Source organism: Erithacus rubecula (genome assembly GCF_903797595.1).
Source record: "Erithacus rubecula genome assembly, chromosome: 3".
In the NCBI taxonomy this organism is placed as follows: domain Eukaryota; kingdom Metazoa; phylum Chordata; class Aves; order Passeriformes; family Muscicapidae; genus Erithacus; species Erithacus rubecula.
Genome location: NC_136689.1, coordinates 126,201,479 through 126,221,564, shown reverse-complemented (window position 1 = coordinate 126,221,564; position 20,086 = coordinate 126,201,479). Strand labels below are relative to the sequence as shown.

The 20,086-nt window shown below is 39.6% G+C and overlaps 1 protein-coding gene across 1 annotated transcript in view; it reads right to left on the bottom strand.

Annotated features, from left to right (window-relative positions):
- Nucleotides 1–2,613: 2,613 nt before the first annotated feature.
- SDC2 (syndecan 2) overlaps nucleotides 2,614–20,086 on the bottom strand; it is a 58,412-nt gene continuing 40,939 nt past the window's right edge. The window contains exons 2-5 of the mRNA XM_079300975.1: nucleotides 14,529–14,640; nucleotides 6,967–7,100; nucleotides 6,064–6,199; nucleotides 2,614–4,863 (exon numbers count right to left, since the gene is read on the bottom strand). Of these exons, the coding sequence (XP_079157101.1) occupies nucleotides 4,700–4,863; nucleotides 6,064–6,199; nucleotides 6,967–7,100; nucleotides 14,529–14,640 (546 nt within the window). The 3' untranslated portion in view covers nucleotides 2,614–4,699. The remainder of the gene's footprint in view (nucleotides 4,864–6,063; nucleotides 6,200–6,966; nucleotides 7,101–14,528; nucleotides 14,641–20,086) is intronic.

The window sequence follows — 20,086 nt, the reverse complement described above, 5'->3', positions numbered from 1 at the left end:
CTTTCTTCTCATCTCCAAAGACAAGGCAACCCAGACCCTTCTAAGTGCAGCACAGCACCCCAATCATTGCCTCCTGTCACCCTCCCAGCACCTCCTGCAGGCAGCAGGATATGCACAGGGTCAACCCTGCAGGTCCTTCACCTGCTTTGCTGTAGCCAGAATTCCAGGGTTGAGCCTCCAGCAGAAGCTGTGATTGGCAACATCTCTGATGCACTGGGAAGCTGTATGCATCCAGGAGTGTCTCTCAGGGTATGATACCAGCCCCTGCTCATTCTCCTGCCTAGAAAATCTGTGAAATACAATTTCAGTGCAATGCTACCAACTCAAGAAAACAAAATGCCCTGTAACTTTCAGTGGAAAACGGGCTGTCAGGACAGTTTCTCTTCCTGCCTTCTTTCAACTCACCCCCAGTTAATGTTCTAAATGAGCCCTGTCCCCTCCTCCTCATTCCCACTATAAACTAAACTCAGATACTCCAAGTACACAGAGGGATTTTCAGATTTCCACCCGCATAAGCAGCTACTTGGCACATCTAATGCACATGTGAAATTGGTTCACAGGGGCCAGGACAGGCACCCACATCTCCATTTCTAGCTCTACTGAGCTTAAATGTTATCATTTATTTGATTTCAAAACAAAAAATACACAACTTACTTTACTTCACAGAGGAAGAAACCTCAGCAAAGCATCTTTTTTCCCCTGGTAGGTTTGGGTTACAGCTCCCCCACTCCCACCCACACAGCTGAACCCAGTGCCTGAGAGCTGTGAGGAAATCAAATGCACATGTCAGCATCCCCCTCTCCTGCTCCAGCCATGAACCATCCCAGGACCAGAATGCCAAGGAATGGTATACTGTCTTTTCTCAGATGAACTGTAGGGCAAAGTCGCTCTACAAAGTCGCTGATGAAAGAATTGGAAAGGGAATACTCTAAAGGTTCCCAGCAAGGGGTTTTCACCCCAAAGTTCAGAGCTCTGGGGTACACAGCCTTTTGTTAAGTACCACAAAATTAACATTAATGCTCATTAAAAGTGGACAACGAATATTTACTTGAGGGCAATTATGCTAGTCTGATTATGTAAGTGCTAATTAACAAATATAACTCATTGAAAGTCTAAAACAATTTGCTATATTATTTCCATCTGTAGGACTAATAGTTTCCACATAAAGCTTTTTTCCTTGGATTCCTCCTCCTTTCTCACTTGCTTACTTGAGCAAAATACATAAGTACTCAGCATAATATCATCATTTGCCTCACTCCAACAGTTTTTTATTTAATGTTTATCTGGATACTTGTTTCCTTATGAAAGTTTCCTCTATTCCTTAAAAATAGTATCTGTCATTTAAGACTGCACTTCATCATTTCCATACATAGCTCTAAGTAAAAAAAGGAGCAACTAGTCAAAGTTATAAATGTGCTATGTTAGGAGATGCAAGAGAAGAATTTTTATTTTAATTTATCTTATTTCAGTGAAGTGCAATGCTCAAAGTGAAGAAAAAGCTCACTAGGCAGCTTGCAAACATGAGCTACAATTCACCCATAAAGTTGGCAAGCAGAGGAACTATGTACTCAACTTCTGAAGTTATTTTGCCATGAATAAAGCAAAGGCAAGAGCCTTCCTTCAGCATAAGCTTTACACTGGTTGCTTTTGGCTTCTTTTACTAAGAATCCAAGAGGAAGTAAGGATTTATAACCCAGCGCAAATCAAAGCAGAATGGCATTTTGATAAACACTAGAGGCTATGGATCACAAGGAGACACTGTATCAGATTGCTGAGGATTCTGGAGCTGCGGAGGGCAGGAGGCACAGCACACAGCCTGCCAGCTGCCCAGCAACTCCCATGAGCAGCCAGAGCATTGCTAGAACACATCCAGGAAGCACAGAACAAAAGGGAAAGGAAACCAAAGACCAACTCATGCTAGGAGGCCTCAGTGTAAGAGGCACAGATTCAGCTGCCAATTTCTTCTGAGCAGCATTGCTGGCACTGGGGTGTCTGCATCACTGCTTTACACACTGATGAAAACTGAGCTCATGACCAAGATTGTAGCTCTGTTAGAATTCTTCCCTAATAGCATGGTTTGGCACGGAAGACAGAAAGGCAAAGAGATCATGAGATGATAAATCCTATTAAACACCATGTTCAAAAGTTTCAGGTTGTTGTTGGGGAGGGTGAGCAGACTGCAATATTTCAGGTCCATGCAGACAGCTGAAGTATTAAAACTCTTCTGCATATAACAGAGTGGATAATGAATGTGCAGGGGAAAAAAGGCAAACGGTGAAATAAAAGCAAATTTACCATTGCTTCTGTTTGTAAACAGATGCAGGAGGAACCAGACAAGCATAATATTTGGTAGTCTGCATAATTACAACAGATGTCTATGTTGGATAAAGTGGCCTGTACAGTAGATATAGAGGCAGAGTCTAACATACATAAATAAAATTAAAATAGCTACTTATTATCAATTTGCTTATGAAGAAGACAGTTTATCTGGTGTTTAATATTTATAGCTTTACTTAGAGCAATATTCATTGCACCCTTGAAAGAAATTCAGATTTACTACCTTAAGCAAAGCAGGCTTCAAAAAACTGGATGTCAGACTATACAAATAAAGTATTAGTTTAGGCATAGTAGACTTTATTTTGGCACTTTAACAAATGCTTTATTTTACAGCAGTGGCACAGCATTTGCCAGAAATTTTCTTTTCTTGGCACAGTTATTTCAAGCAGTTATTTTACTAATTGAAGTTCACTAAATATTGCACAAGATATACCTGTTAAATTCTTACCCTGTTTTTACTTGCTGAACTTGTATGGCTTTGAAAAACTTGCCAGTTAAGTATAAGTAAAAAGCAATATATTAAATATTTTAGCACAGGATAGCATTTGTTTGTTCCTAAATGACCACTGAACTTGGGACAGCAACAAGTACAAGTTGCACAACTCTTATCCAAAGAGCTACCAGATCTTATTTACAATACATTGCTATTTCCAAAAAGCACTTCAGCTTGACATCCTGAACACCTGTATTTTGGGAATCTCAAAAATAAAAAATGAGGAGGTCAACAGAGCAGAAGACGAAGCCATTTGTCTGTTACAAAGCACAATACGAGGAGGCAGACTATCATCTTCTCCCTGTGTCACTCTATCCAGCACCTATCTAAGGTCTAAGCAACAGGGACTTCTCTCTTCTACTCAGAGTATTTCCTTCTTCTCTTATGAAGATATTCCACTTGTCTCAACTCTTCTGTGGAGTCTGAGCAGAATAAACCAAAATTCTCCGAACGAACAGGGGAAAAAACAAAAGTGAACAACAAATAAAAAACAAATACACACAGTAAATGAACTGGGGTACTCCTTTGAACTGTACAGTAGGGAAAACAACATTTGTAGGAAGAACAGGCCTGTGTCAACACTGCCATTAAACATAATGCAGAAGTTGAATGTCTCACTGCTAATACACCAGATGTAAGACTTAAAACATTCCCACTTCTCTCTGCCACCTTAGCAATAAATCTGGTGTGAGGAACACCCTGATCAACAGCCTCTTTTTTTTTTTTGGTCTGGATTTTTAAGATCTACTAGATCTACTTCTGTGACATTAAAACATAAGCAAATAGACATAAAATGAAAAACATACAAAAGTATATCACAATAGAATTCTCAGTATTAGGCCACATGATTTATTCAGTAGTGTTTATGTTCCCAAATTACAATTATGTCTATCCATGTAAGACTACAAAAGTTACCATTAGAATTGTCTGTGCTTATAAAATACCAACATTTTCTTTTACTGTTATATACTCATTAACACCAGTCTGCAACGAGTCACATATAATCATAGGCACTTCAAAGGCTTTAAAGACGTTTACAACTTAAATGCATTTTTAAAGAACAAAAATTTAAACCTCTACTTGTACTTTCAAATTGCAAATAATTAACAAATACAGTGGCCATAGAAATCTGCAGCAACTTCTCAAAATACTGTTAGAGTCTTTGGGTTTGCTTAGGTTTGTCAGTAGCTTACTACAAATCTTCCTTACAGGAGATTTGTTTAGTAAGAATACGACTATACAGTTTGTAGTAATAATCCAATTTTACACATTAATTTGCTGTTACAAATCTCACTGAAGCTACAGGTAAGCTGAGAAACAATGCAAAGTGTAAAATTGATATTCTGACACTTAAATTTATACAAAGTGGAGGTTGAAGTTTACATAGCTGAAAAATTACATTTACACTAAAAGTTACTGTTATCTGAATTATCTGAAGACAAATTGCACCATGACAACTACAAAAAGGCATTTTTTGGAAACAGATAAATTAATGAAATAAAAACTAACTTGTAAGATCAATCTGAGACATGCTGACCAAAATTAAACAACTTTCATTGAACCATAGGATAAAACAATAATTTTCATTATTTTATATTTATGCATAAAGTTTTAAAAATCATTCAGTGAACATCAATGGTTTTATAAAATAATGCTTTGCCACTGTTATTCACAGAACACTGCAAATGTTAAGTTTTAATTTTACATTTTTAAACGAATATGTGAAAAGTTTTAAATACAATGGGGTTTTATCATAAAGGTGCCACACCGGCTCTTTAATGAAAAAAAAAAAAAACTTCATTATTCTATGCAAAAGCTTTATTTAAAAAAGTTCAGTGATCTCATAAATAGAGACACTAAATAGGAATTTTATGCATAAAACTCCTTAGTTGGTGCCTTTTGATAGGCAGCACAGGATGGTTTACGTTCACCAAGGTCGTAACTGCCTTCATCCTTCTTCCTCATGCGATACACCAGCAGCAGGATAAGGAAGATTGCAAAGAGAAAACCAATAACTCCGCCAGCAATAACAGCTGTAATCAAAGAAACAGAGATTCACAATATGCCAGTAAAACAAGTTTAGCACCATACTTCTTTTCATCTCACACAATGAGTTTGCTATTATTTTCAAATTGCAGGAAAGGGTTCCCATTATGCAACTGTCTTCATTATTAGTATCCTGAAATACACTGTCAGAAAGCTTGCTGGCATTCGTGAAGGCAATCATTTAAAATGGCATTCCACTTACAAGTCAGAGATCCAACAACCCAGTTTTAAAAAAGTTATTAAAGTTTTTTCAAAACCTCAACTAAGAAGACCACTAGTACTGCCAGAGCATAAAACTGTCTTTCAAGCTCATTTCAACAGTTACATTTTCAACTTTAAAAGATTCTGTTACCCTAGCTAAGAAATGGGCGTTTACTTTTCTTTGTCAGTCTTCACTCTGACTTTATGCTGAAATAAACTTCCTACTGATCAATAATAGGAGAGAACACTTCATGCAGTTGTGAGTGAAAAGTATAAACTCCCAGCCAGACTTCAAGAGGAAACCCACATGCTTCCACTGATGTGGATTTAAGGCTATTTCATAAATTGATGCTCACGGGAAGATGTGGTCCAAAACTCTGTGACTTTCATGGCTCCCCACTCCCCTTCCAAATACATGGGGGAAAAGTATACCTGTAAACACAGTCCTTATGCCAAAACAAAAATCACACAGGTAGTGAAAACACTGGTGGCCAGCTTGTGCCTCCCAGCATTATGCATCCTCATTATCTCCAGGGATTTCTGTACCCTAATGGATTGTCCTTTATCCATCCCTTTCCATCCACTCATGCTTGCCCTGAGATCCTCCCAAGCAGTGTTCATTTGCACCACATGGACCAGACAGCAATGTGCTCTTGAGAGGTGAGAAACACATTTCATTACAAGCATCAAATTCCAGCTCCTTTTCTGAGCTGTGAAAGCTCCAGACACTCAGCCTGCAGTGTTCAACTTGTGGTCATCAAATCAATTAGCAATGGACTTCGTTATTAAATATTTCCCCAAGATGCCCAATTTATTCTCATCAAATCAACCACTAGCTACCACTACGAATGTGCTTACTACTAATGTGTTTAATAGTATGAATCTGCCAAGAAAACTCAAATGTTGAGTTTGCATTATTTGATGCATATTGTCTCTGTTTTCTGTTTTATTTCTGGTGAGATAGACCTTGGCAAACACTGCCTCACCTGCCAGAACTTCTGTTCTCTGGAAGAGGTTTTCTGAATGCTTCTGAGTGAACACGTCGGTGTCATCCCCTGGCTCATCACTCTTTTTCTTGGCATCCATCTCAGGCCTTTCCTCTTTATCAATTTCTTCAGGTGACTGTGGCACAAAAAAGAAAATTGAGCACTGCTTACAGAGAGGGCAGACCACAAGCTGGCACAGTCACTGCCTGCCCCGGGCAGTCACGTAGTTGTGGCTCCAAGTACACACTGCACAATACCAACACAACACATAGGAAACTTTTAGAGCACAGAAAGCTGGTCTAGACATTGTAATTGGATCTATTTGTCGTCATCATGTCAGAATGAAAAACACTGCCCATAAGTTTAAAACCTCTGAAAGTACATTTAGCTAACAGCTCTTAATATTGCCTGTGTTTATCAGAATAACAGCCTCTGAATGAAATAACAACTCTGAAATTACACATCAGATATGCTAAATGCAGAACACCTTTGAGGGTAACTTAGACAGTATTATCTATGATGGTAGAAGGAAACACTAAAATACTAAACAGAACCTGCTGAGTGTTCAAACTCCAGCCAAAGCATATAAACTTTAATAATGAATTTTTTAATAATTCTTTGAGTAATGTAAAAATCGTACAGCTCAGACTCAAGGGCATCTTGAGAAACTGTCTAGTGCATCATGACACATTATTTTGCATCTCTCCTTTCATGTGAAATCCAGATGTTGCCATAGAGACTTTCTAGTAGGAATGAAAACAAACAACTTTGTAGTCACTTAACAGGCTGTAGTGGTAAGCAAAGTTTGGGGGTCTTTAATCCATATAAATAGAAGACTTAGCACCAACCATCAAGAATGTACAGTGGAGTAATTTTAAACGGTGTTGCTCCCCAGCCACACACCTTTGTTTGTGCAGGAACCTTGGTCTGCATTTTCACTGTGGTGGTCTCAGCCCTGGATGCATCACTAGCTGTCGGTAGCTTTGGAACTGTTCTGGATGTTGTCATCACTGCACTATCCTCATCTTCCTCAGCACCTGGAGACAAGATATAACACTTCATTGACTTGTGAAATTCTTTCAGAACAGTTACATTTTTTATTATGACACCAAGGTAGAGGTGGTTGCACAGCCCACCCTGGGCAAGGGGCCTAGATAACAATGCCTGCTAAGATAAAGATGTGAATGCAAACAGTGCACCCAAACTGCCAAGGGGATATTTACACCAAGTGATCCCATGAAAAAGGAAGGGAGTGCATCAGCTGGAGTAAGTAGCAATCAGGAAACTACCATAATACTTTTCAAACAGAAGAACCCTTCCTGAAAAGAGATATGAAAAAAGCTTTAACACTTGCGATAGGGGCAGAAGTCTGCATCAGCCACCAGGCCTGTGTGACATGGGCAGACCCCAGTGCCATGGGCTCTGATGAGGTCCCACAGCATCAGGGGCTCTGCTGGAGCTTGGCAGTGCCACCCCCCCACCCTGTGGGTACCCTCAGCAGCTCCCCCAGCATCCCCAGAGCCACCATGGGCACCCCTGGAACCCACACCCTGGGCTGCAGCCTCCTCCTGGCCATGGCAGGAGGGCTGGTGGGGCCCCAGGCTCACATGGGGTACCCAAGTCTCCTGCAGCAAGGGTGTGTAGACAGAGGGTCCTGTACACTCAGATAAGGAGCCCACACACCCATGGCCTGTGAGACAGTGCCTGTGTGCACCTGGCACACACTGCATCAGTTACAGAAAGTGACTTAGAAATTTGTAGCTGCTTGTTACCATTTTATAAATGGTAGGTATTGTGGTTGTCTGTTGTGCTGTTAACATTATGCCTAAAGTTATAGTTCAGTGATTGCTAGTTAATGACATACCATAAATAAATCAATACCCTTCTTTATCTTTGTTTAAACCGTAAGAACTGAGCAGTTTTTGCCTGTCACATACTGCTTCAACAACAAAAATTCTCTTCTAGAACACATCTCTTAAATTCTAAAAAACTAAGCAGTTTCTATCTACAGAAAGATTACTACTACTTTATGGTCCAGTCATTAGGAATTCACATGGTTTTAAACTCCACATAATTCAAAAGCTCTTTTCTTTTGAACTGAGTAAGAGGACAAAAAACTCCCTAAAGATTACCTTAAATTTAATTTCCTCCTCATTCAAAGCCTTGCTGGAGTATGAAGGCTCCTTTAGAATAAGGTAATGGACATGTCTAATAAATATCCTTTAGTGATAGTGAAAGGAAGAAGACACAGGAAAGAGACTAAATTATTAGCAAGGCCTGAAAGAGGAAAAAAGAATTGACCCATTCTTGGACCACTCCTTAGGAATCTCAATGTGTTCTGCTCGTTAGAGGCACCGGTTACCCAAGTAACCCTTGAGTAATAAATCTACCAAATGTGAATAACAATAGTTCCTAACAAATAAAATGCTCCTACAACAGAATAGCATGACTCACTCATTCCAAAGTGATTTTTTAATTAGTTTTTTTTTTTTTTTAAAGAAAGAAGATGGGCTGAAAATATGAGCACAATAATGATGTTTTGAAGTCATGATCAAGAATTACAAACATTTTGCATTTAAAGGAGGGGCATTAACAAGACAGCAACTAAAACAATCTCTGTATGGTAGAAAAGAAAATTTAGAATCATTAAAAAAAAGATACTGACACAGAATAATACTGGGAAAAAACTTTCAGAGATACCAAAATTACAAATTTTAGAATGAAGACCTCACAACAAGAATCAGGTATTTTCCTGAAACGCAGCTCAAAGATCAAAAAATCAACAAAAACAGAGGTGTGGAAAGGCATCCAACAAGAAAAATTTTCTGGCTTTGACTCAAGAGTTTTCTTTGAGAAATAATGGCTCACTGGATAGCTCAGCCTACTTTACCTTCTGAAGTTCCTCCATATTACACAAAGCTTTTACAGACAAGGAAATTAAAATTGATTATCAGATTAGAGATCTGATAAAACCTATCTTCAGAGTACAGAAATATATTTTCTTTCTTTTATGAAATGAAAGTCCCACTTAATCACAACTGCTCCTCCAAATTCTTAAATGCCATCTTTGCTTCAGGCAATAGTTGTGTCTGCCAGACATAATGGAGAGCAGTACAGTCTGAATTTGGCCAAGGAGATGCAGATCCACGGTCTCTCAACAAATGGGTGACTATCATTCATAAACTTATCATTTAGGCCTGATTTGGGTACTGGCTAAGACACATCCCCCATGGCTCCTGCTTGCTAATTAGCTTTATCTAAACAGGTCTCTGCTTGGCATGGAATAGATCTAAACAAGGAGAAGACACTTCCCTGGCTAAACTGACAGTCAAATTTTTGGAATTGCCTGTAAATAGGACTGAAGGACTAAAAAAACCCACTCACTAGTCCTCTGAGAAAATAGCAACAGCATTTCCCATAATATCATGTTTCCTAAAAAGCACAAAAAAGAGCATCACCAAATCCAAGCAATATTGCAAAGAAGAAGCCTACAGTGTCATGAGCGTGCCTTCCAAGCAGGTTAAGAGGAATACTGTGAAACAATTGGAGTGTAAGAACTTACTTCTTCCTCTGGAAAATATCACTGTTTCTACAGCTGGTTTCTGGATTTGGTCAGCTTGGGTTGTGGTGCTGGCTATTCACTACCTCGAGTCCCTCTTATTGAGGGCACCACAAAAACCCTGCAGTAATTAAACCCACAGCCATCTCTGTGGTGGAGCTGAGAGATCTTTTATCCACTGTAACTTCTTCAGGATGTCCAACTGCTGTCTTCATAGTGGTCAAAATACCTCTAAATTGTGCTGCAGTATTGGAAATAACTAATATAACCCTCAGTGATGTGTCTCAGCCACTCTTGGATGACAGGAATGTGAATAATTTTTAACACTCTTAGTGCTTGAGGAAACTTGTCAGAAAATCAAGATTGTGCCACCTTAAATTGCTGCATAGAAAATAGAAATTACTGTACAGATAGCAGCATTTTTTTGGTAGAAAAAAAGCCCACAGTACTCAGCAGTCTGACTTGCAAAGCAGCCAGTGATTAACACCTCCTATAAAAAAATCCAATCACTTCACCCTATCTTTTGGCATCTGATTTGTCTGCTGTTACACATCACACTCTGGGAGTACCACCACCACAAGCAAATCTGTGATAAGGTGGGCACACACAAAACCACCATCCTTTTCACACCTCCTAGCTCTATCAGCACTGTGACACACATCAAAATTGCGTATTTTTAGCTGACTTATCTCACCTCCATTCACTGAACAGTCTCCCCAGTGCAACCCTTCATCAGCAGAGTGTTAGGCACCCAGAGATGATACCATAAACATAATTCTATGCCCTGCCAGGGAACTGCAGCTAAAATAAATTGAGACAGTGCAACGATGTCACATCTGATAGCTCTCACACAAGGAATTAAAAACAAACCCACAAAACCTGAAGGAGGATTAAAAGGAATAGTTCTAACTATACTGAAGTGTAAGATTCTGTCCACCACATCAAAAACACACTTTCAAACAGTATCACAGTAGATTTTTATGTCAGAAGACCTGGAGAACCAGGCAATGTCATGAAGCATGCTTGGGGCTGGTTTAGCATGTGGACAGAACAAGTTCTTGTTCCAAGCCAATCTGAAAGGCACTTAGGAGTGGGACTGCAGGAAATGGAAGATGAATCCTTGCTGTATTGCCTGCACCATGGCAGGGAAGGTGAGCCTGCTGGGCATGCAGCCATAAGGGTCAGGAGCACCCAGGAGCCTCCCCAGCCCCCTGACCATGGCACACAGACCCCCAGCCACCCCAACCCCTGCCCCAAGCCCCACACCCTGCTGCCACAGACTCCCAAACTCTCTGCTGGCCCTGGAGTGCAACATCAGCTTCCCTCTGTCAAGAGCCAGAGCAAATCTGCTCTCTGCTCCTGTGTTTCTTGAAGAAGCTCTAACCACACCACAACTCTTCTCCCAGAACAGTCCCCAGTCATAATGTCAGAATAGACATCTTTCATCCTGAGCCAATGTTCTCAATTCAAACTGCTATTGACTGAGAAATGTGAGGCTGGAGAAGAGAAAAAGGGAAAATCTGCATGGTTTTCTGATATATATTATCAAGAGTAATTTTAGAGAAGATGTAAGAACAAAACAGTTTTTCAAGGAACTTGTAGATAAATCTGACAGAGATGGTACTTTTCCTTAACTTAATGGGTAGTCATGCTGCTTAGTAGCTACTTTCACTTATCTCCAAGACCAAGACTCTATTAAAATCCTTTATGCTAGATGAAAAAGTAGCAATTATTACAACAGCATTTCAAATTGTTTATAGGCTGGAAAAATATTTTTGCTTTGTATTAATATGATATATAAAACCATTGCTAAAAACAGTGATGATGGACTGAAGCATCTCCTCAGAGATGAAGACTACAAGAAGGAAACAATGGACTAACTAAATCACTATGGATATTCTGCTGTTGATATAGCACAACCAGAAGGCAGGCATGGCTTCTCTGGAAATTGATGACCCATGGATTCAGATTCAACAATGGGGCAAATGCACAACAAGTATCTGAATGTACACAAAAAAAAACCAAAACAAAACAAAGAAAAAAAGGCTATGCAGGGAAAGAAAAGAAAAAACCAGAACACCATCACCTTTGCTACTCCTTACAAAAAGCCCTCAGCCAATTTCTAGTTTGAAATGTGTCATTCCTACAGTGACATTTGTCCATGTTAATACTGCTTGAAGACCTGCAAGGGCATTAATGGTGGTGCTGACAATTCCTGTTTATCTCCACAGGCCTGATGGCAGCTAACAATTTTCACAGCAAAGAAAGGAGTCAGCAGTGTTGTCATCTTGGATCTGTTTGCTTGGACTATGCTTGCTACATAGCAAGAAAACCACTCTTGAGTGGGAAGGCTCCTCCTGCTAGAAACATTACATTACATCACTGAGTATCAAGTAAAGAGAGAGACTGAACACAATATGAGAAACATTGATCAATGGTACATCTGCAGGACACTTTCAACAAAAAACAGAGAGCACTAAGCATAGGGGGAGTAGGGTGGAGAGGATGCTACTTTGCTTCCCTGAACTAAAGACTTTTTCTGGGTTCAGAAATATTAGATCTGGGTGTACTGTCACATGAGCTCCTTGCAGGAGCATCAGCTTGTCTCAGTCTACAATGAGACTTTCCCTGCTTTCTTGTAAAAAAGAAATGGAGATTGCCAGAGACAGCATAAGTGCACTCCAACTTCCACCTATGGCTCAAGGCTGAGCAAAGGAAAAGAAAGAAGAGAAAGACAAGGGTTACTCTTGGTGAAATCTAGAGGTAATTTCTGTCTTTTTGGCTTCACTTTTATAACAGAATCACAGAACTGTTAGGCTTGGAAAGGATCTCTGGAAATCATTCAGTCCAACCCCTCTGCCAAGGCAGGGTCACCTGGAGCAAATTACAAATGAATATGGGATTTGAATGCCTCCAGAGAGGGACACCTACAACCTCCCTGGGCAGCCTGTACCAGTGCTCTGCTTCCCTAAGGATCAAGAAGTTCTTCCTCCTGTTGAGGTGTTCTAGTTTATGGCCATTGCTCCTTGTCCTGTCACTGGGCACCACTGAAAAGACTGGCAGCATCCTCTTGGCACCTGCCTTTGAGGTATTTACAGGGGTTGATGAGACCCCTTCTCAGGCCCAGCTTACCCAGTTTCTCCTCATAACAGATGCTCCAGACCCCTCATTGTGTTTGTGCCCCTCTCTGACCCTCTCCAGTAGCTCCTTGTCTTTCCTGTACTGAGGAGCCCAGAACTGACACAGCTCTCCAAATGTGGCCTCACTGGGGCTGAGCAGAGGGACAGGATCACCTCTCTTGACCTGCTTGGCCACTCTCTTCCTGATGATACCCTAGGATACCACTGGCACTGACAGCTCTTGGTCAGCTTGTCCCCCACCAAAACTCCCTGGTCCTTCTCTGCAGAGCTGGGTCAAACTCCAGCCTGTGCTGGTACTTGGGGTTATTCCTCTCCAGGTGAAGGATCCTACACTTCCTTTGTTGAATCCTGGGTTAGTAAGATCTGAAGCCAGCTCTTGTGCAGTCTTTTCCACTTCAAAAGCAGGTCTAAATTTTGAATCTTTCACATCAGAATTAACTAAACACCACAGAGGGATGTAAAAAAACTACACTAGACCATTCTTCATGCAACTATTTATTGTCAACCTATTTCCTTTTCTGAAGTTTATGAAGTCATCAGCATCTGAAGACATGACAGAATGGGGTGCTGACTGATAGCACATTTTTCTGGAGATCAGAATAGCCCTTAGAAAGACCTGGGAAGTGAACAAAATCACCAATTCATTCATGTATTATTTTCATATGAAATATTAAATTTTTCCTCAAACAAATCTACATCAAGGAGACCCAATTAAGCCTCTGATTACTCTGGGATGTCAAACTGCCCCAATAGAGGAATCCCAAAACACAGGACATCACCCAGGTATAAATGATGATGGGCCTGGATTTTCCTGGCAACACAATCAGATGTCTGCAGAAAAGAAAAAACAAAAATCCATCTGAAAAATCTCAGGTGTGCCTTACAGGTAACACAGACAAGGCACTAGAAGAAGGGCTCATCCTTTGAAAGTACACAAATTATATACAAGCATTAAGACATACAAAAAAAAAAAAGAACAACAGCAAACATGTAAGTAACTTGGAAAATAAATGGGACTTCCACAACAGCTCAGTCAATACGACAATAAGGAAATGTCTTTTCCAGAAATACCATAAAGTCCTGCATTTAGCTTTTAACATTTGGAGTCTCCAAGCTGGTCTAGAAAATATTCTTCAAAGAGACTAAGAGAATTTATTAAGGAGGTTTCACTGACACATTTTTGAAAATTTTTGAGCTAACTACATGTCTCTAATGAGTGTTTAAATCTGAGAACTCAGTATGTTGTATTTAAGAATTTCTTTATTCACTATATGGATGTAATTCCCTCAGTGAAAACTCACAGTTTTGGCAGTATCTAGACTTCCAAATGTAAAAGAACAATGACAAAAGAGGAATGGACACCATGTTTACATGAACCTGACTGCATATAAGAGAAAACAAGAATGCTGCTGCTATATTTTCTTCCAGAGTGCTAAATTAGTATTATGTCATGGGGGAATTAAGCCTTCTATAATCCTTATTTTTAAACTCCAGAGAGAACTGCATAGAAATCAGAGGGAACAGAGAGAGCCAGCAGAGAGAACATAATGCAGTGAAATGATGCAACTAAGGAGTAAGAGAAAAAAGCAGAAAGTTAATACTTAAAAGCCAGCCCACAGGGGTGCCCAGTGCTCTGTAAATAGCAAAGCACTCACAATATTCACTGAATCATCTCTAGCTTATAAAGCAAAACTGCACAGACTTCCCTCAAATAATTGCATTACTTCTTACACTTATAAAAATCAATTTGTGACATGTTGTCTCACCTGAACCTGACCCAGAAGAATAATCATCATCATCAATTGGATAGACGCCTGATGCCTCTTCAACAGAGCTGTTGTCAAGGTATAAATCTTTATCAGAGGTCAAATCTGCTCTCTGGAAAACAGATAAAAGGGAATGGTTAAAAAGGTAACAGTTCTCCAGCACAGCAGTCTCTTCATCTTCAGTTCTGTTTTCTAAGCTGGTGGCACATTGAAGTTTGTGCTTTCAGTTTATGCCACGCATTCATGTAAGTTTTTAAAGAAATTTGTAAAAATGCAAGGCTGTACAATGAAAACCACACTTCATCTCATTAAATGCATGAATGAATAAATAGGATTTGCAAATATACTCTGCAGAGCTTCTGTAATAAGAAGCAAATCCCAGGACTGAAGCCCTCTGTCAGGATCTCAAATATACAAATCTATAGGCTGTCACATGAAGTGTGTTCATTTGATCTCAGATGAGAAAGAACAAAAGCATGAATCAATAACTATCTCAGAGTTTAATCAAGTCAAACCTCATTAAACTCTCTAGTAGTAGTTAGAATTACCAACTGACTACAAATGTTTCTGAGACAGTTCTATTGATTAAAGATTATGACATTTCCAGCCAGATCAAACAGCAGCATGCTTCAATTCCTATGTGAATACATCTCTTCTGAAATTTAACTGCATCTTCAACAGGCTAAAAATCTGTTTTCTTGTGACTATCACCACATTTCTGTGTCTGCAAGTATTTCCCCACTAAAGAGAGATTCTGTTAAAATGAGCTCAAAATAGAACAAGGTATCAGTCACCTTTTAAACTGACAACTCAGGCTTTGAAAGACTAAGAATTGTCTCCCTTCACCTCAGCTTGTGCTTTCTGAACAGAGAACAAACCTCCTTGGGAGAGACAGGTATTTTGGATGGCTGAGAAAGCACCTGCCACTATTACTCCTATTACTTTAGCCAGTACTTATGTCAATGCCTATTCATCATGCATTTTGAAGAAAATATGATAGCTATAAATGGACTTTTAAGTAAAAAACGCCTAAATAACAAAATGCTATACAAAATTCATCTATTCAGTATCTCATATAAGCACTCAATTCTGCCACTCTGAGTCCCAAAGGCTTCCAATTTATTTATTACTGCATGGCATTGACTGCCCCTTTTATTCCACCCAACATTCATTTAGCTTTCCTAAAGGAGTACCAAACTGCAAATGGGATAACTCCTGTATGCAAAGACTCACATCTGACTTTACAAGGTAACTATTTCCCCGTGGTCTTCCCCAGAGATCTAAAACTATTGTTCAAGACATTTGTGATTTCTTTTTCTGGCAACAGACTGTTGTTTAAAGTTTCTTCACAGCAAAACACTTCAGCTTGATTCTCAATAAAAAATTATTCTTTATGAAAAGCAGAAAGGCCATCCTGATTATTAGTGTACTTAGGAATAAAAGATCTTTGCATGGGGAGTACTTAACACTTCTCTGAGCTCCAACAGTATTATCCCTGTAGTTTTCTTCTGCAGAGGAAAGAAAACCCACATGGTTCTTGGTCAGTCTCCTCTACCTATGGCCACTCTTACATGGGGGATATGTAGGGGGGAAAGAATTGCTCTGCTATTAAGATAATCTTACAAAGACCTGCTCTGATTCTGCTGCTGTTAGTTCCCATGGTCTGCCTGGAACTGGCTGCACACCAAAGCAGAAATTCAAGATGATGTCTGGTCACTATCAAACAACTTAATTCCTTTAAAAGATGTCCCCAAAGGAAGTCATGAAGTACCTTAGAAGGAGTGTAGGTGGAATTGTAATTAAGACACAGCTGAGACTGTTTCCGTATGGGAAAACAACTCCCTGTCACAAGACAAATATCCTGCTCTCAATCCAGCTGCCACAATGGACCAAACCACTGCACCCTATTTTGCTTGCAGACACAATCATGGTACAAAACAGACCATTCCTCAATATCAGGCAGGAAAAACAAAACTTTTTTAAAAGGAAATGCAGGTGGGCTGGCTGTGAGTATAGAAAAGGCATACAGTATTAAAAAGATATCAGAGGCAGTGGATCTTACCTAATGCTAAGTTGGGGAAAAAAATTGAATATCTACATGCAGGAATTTCCCAACAATGGAAGTTTCTTTTGGAAAGAGGTGAGAAACAGCAGGAGCTCCCAAAAGTAAGGGAAGAAAAACTAGTTTTCATGAGAACAGAAGCATCAGACAGCCACACCCAGAATTTTTAGTGTTTGGTAAAAGTATGAACTTACCAATAAATTTATTCCCTAGACTATTTCCAACTTCTGTCTGTATCAGAAGCAAACTGTATCAGTAGGATTCAAAACCCAAACACCCATTTCTCCTTCCCAGCTCAAAACAACCACCCTTCTCTCTTGCTCTTTTCAGCCTCATAGAACTCAGAAAAGACAGAAATGACTCATGACAGTTCTTCTAACAATTCAGTTTCTGCAAGACAGATGAGCATCTTACCCAACCCAGCCTGAGTTGCAAGTGCCTGGTTAGCCAGGCTCCCCACCATCATATTCACTCCCTTCTTTCCATGAATTATGTCTCTTTGGCTGCCAAAAGTTTTTATTTCCTCACTACGCCAAGATGTTGTCAGGATCTGAACCAGCTGAACACAGAGGAATAGAAATGGAAGAGAAGCCTGGACAGCTTTCCACAGGAATTTAAGCAACTGTTGTATTTTATTCTGGGGATTCAAAGAATATAATGTGAAACATTATTTAATATCTAGTAGTGTGGATGGTACAACTCCATCAGAATGAACAAGTTATTCCCCACAGTCTTATAGAACCAGTACAATATTTACTATAGGGACAAACACACAGTACAGTGAATTGCAAATGCCTTCAGATCAGCCATCAAGCTCCACCTGAGGAAGATGCTTTGCAGCCTCTCTAACCAGAGCCCCTTGCCTCAGTTCATACTGTTTCAGTACAAATGATTCCCATCTTGTGGAACTCAGGCAGGACACAAGCATCCTCTCAAATCAAAGGCAAAGGAAGCATATTCTATCTTAAAAAGCTCCAAGCATCTGCATAGATAAATGCATTCACTGCCCTGTTTTTGCAAGCTGGCTAGTAGCACCCCCTCTACACCCACAGCTTGCACCTTTTATCCCAGTTGCTCAGAAACACTTAGATGCCTTAGGCCACTTGGAATGAAAACTGCCTTAAGGCTCAGAATAAAAAGAAAAGCCCAGCAGTTAACAAAAAACCCCACAGCCACTAAAAATAATTCTGTGAAGACTAAGCTTAGAAAAATGAGAGTAAAATAATGAAAATAAAATAATGCTTTATGATGTTTAAGTCAGTACCAAGCACTGAAGCTTTATGTTAAGCTATGTTAAAATAACCTTGATTTAGTATTTGCTCTAGAAATGTTTTCTCACTTGTCAGCTGGGAATCCATGGGGGTCCATGGACTACTTCCAGGATGTTCACAAAAGGCAAGTTGGAAAAACAAATCTGTTGTCAGTAGGCTTGAACACAGAAAAGTCTGTACTAGCATTTCAATATATTTAGGAGGAAAAAAAAAAAAAAAAAAGTTAGCAAATTCTAGTTCCATAAAACTATTTTTAGGTATTATGAATACCAAATATTTCAGTGACTATTTCCTGTGGCTAACAATTGAAATGAGAGCACTCATGTCACTTTTATGTAACAGCCTTATTTTCAGACCTATTAAAAAGGCAGGAACACCAGGCAAGGATGTCTCTGTTATCAGCCCTTTAATCTGGCCCTGAAGCCACAAAAACTGCTCGTTACCTCTTGACAGAGATTGCATTCTCGTCTATCATTGTTATCCCACTTAGGTTTTTATTCCAGGAATATAATGCTCAAAATCCTGTGACCTAAATACTTCACATGCTACATGCCAATGATCACTGATTCCTGCCTGGTTATTGACTACATTGGCATAAATCTAAATCTCATGGAACTAGTGTAGATTAGCACCCATTAAGTACCAGATAAAAGATATTTCCATACCAACAATATGCTGAATTTGAAATATCAGTGTCTTTGTTTTACTGTATTTTACATTTACAGTAATTTTTAATTTAATAAACAGGGATCACCCAGGACATATTAAAAACAAAAACAAACAAACCCAAACACCTCATTTTGACACTGAGAGAGGAAACAAAGCAAAAAGCCCACTTTTTCCTGTCTCATCATCTCATGAAAGACATAAATCATCTACCAATATTACCATGACAAAAAACTGAAAACAATCATCAAACAATGGGAATTTTGTGAATGGATAGCATATTTTGTTTGAAAAAAATACAAAGTGCCTGGTCATAGCCATTCCCTTTTCCAGTGCTACTCTTACTGACAGTCCTCCCCTTCCATGGGGGTGGCTTAGGAGTAGGACATTAAAGATTTTCAATCCATGTGGATGAAGCCAAGAAAACAGGTGTGAACAACAATGAAGGAGTCACATCTACCATGGCTGTCGTGGCTGTTCAAACTCAGACATTGGAGCAATGAGTAGCTGATACATGGAAGGAAACACTCCCTTGTTTACAGATTAACTCAAATTTTTGTTCTCTGTCTTTGGGTATATGCGTGGGACAGAGAATTTGAGGTTTGCAGCTGTGTTATTAATACTTTGCCTCTCTTTTTTACCAGATGGAACCCTTTTAGATGCAACACATTCAGTATGCAGAGGACCAGAGACTAATATTTTAAGAGTGATGTTGTATTGCAAATATCTAAGCCAGAAGTCTCTGAAAACTCGCAAGCATTACAGCTGTTGGCTAGGCATAGTTCTTCCACGTAAGAAGGAGAAAGAAAACAGATTTTCTCTTCTATTAACACATAGTGCAGTTTCATATACGTGTGTACAAAAGCATGCTCAGCATGCTCAGCTGGTGAGTCTGAGTTCACTAAAGAGCTATACTCTTCACATACACTACATTTTTGGAAAGCTAACTATGGGAATGCATTCATCTAAAGCCTGAGAGTCACTGCAGAGGTTCCCACAGAAGGCTGGAGAAAAGGCAGTTGTGTGAAGAAGCTGCATTTCTAGGCTCTCTGCAAAAGGAACTAAGATCTGCCATGCAACAGGATTTAGTCCTGCAGACCTCAGCACTGCTGGCCTTGAAGCTGGCAGGTTTTGTTTGCCAGTTCTTTGCTTTCCTTCATCACACTAGGAAAGGTGAAACTGTCCCATTAGGAGTTTGTTAACCTTGTCCAGGAATGAGGCATGATTTTAAACAAAAAAAACCCCAAAAATTTATAAAATTTTAAAATCAGATTTCCACCTCAAAACACCATGTTTTCCCAGAGAAACATGCTAACCAGAAGTGCACCAACTTTCCATTTCTCATTGTGTTACTATTTCTCAGAGATGAGCCTCCTCTGGCTCCTTCAGTCTGCAATTTCCTACGCTGCCCACATGTATCCAGCTACTAACATATAATTTAGATGGAGGATTTTATGTTACAAGGTATGTTTACCATTCTCTTAGTACAGATATCTGCCTTTCCTTTCCCTGATGCCCTATGGTTGGCCACAGCAGAAAAGGACAGAAGTAGTCCCCAT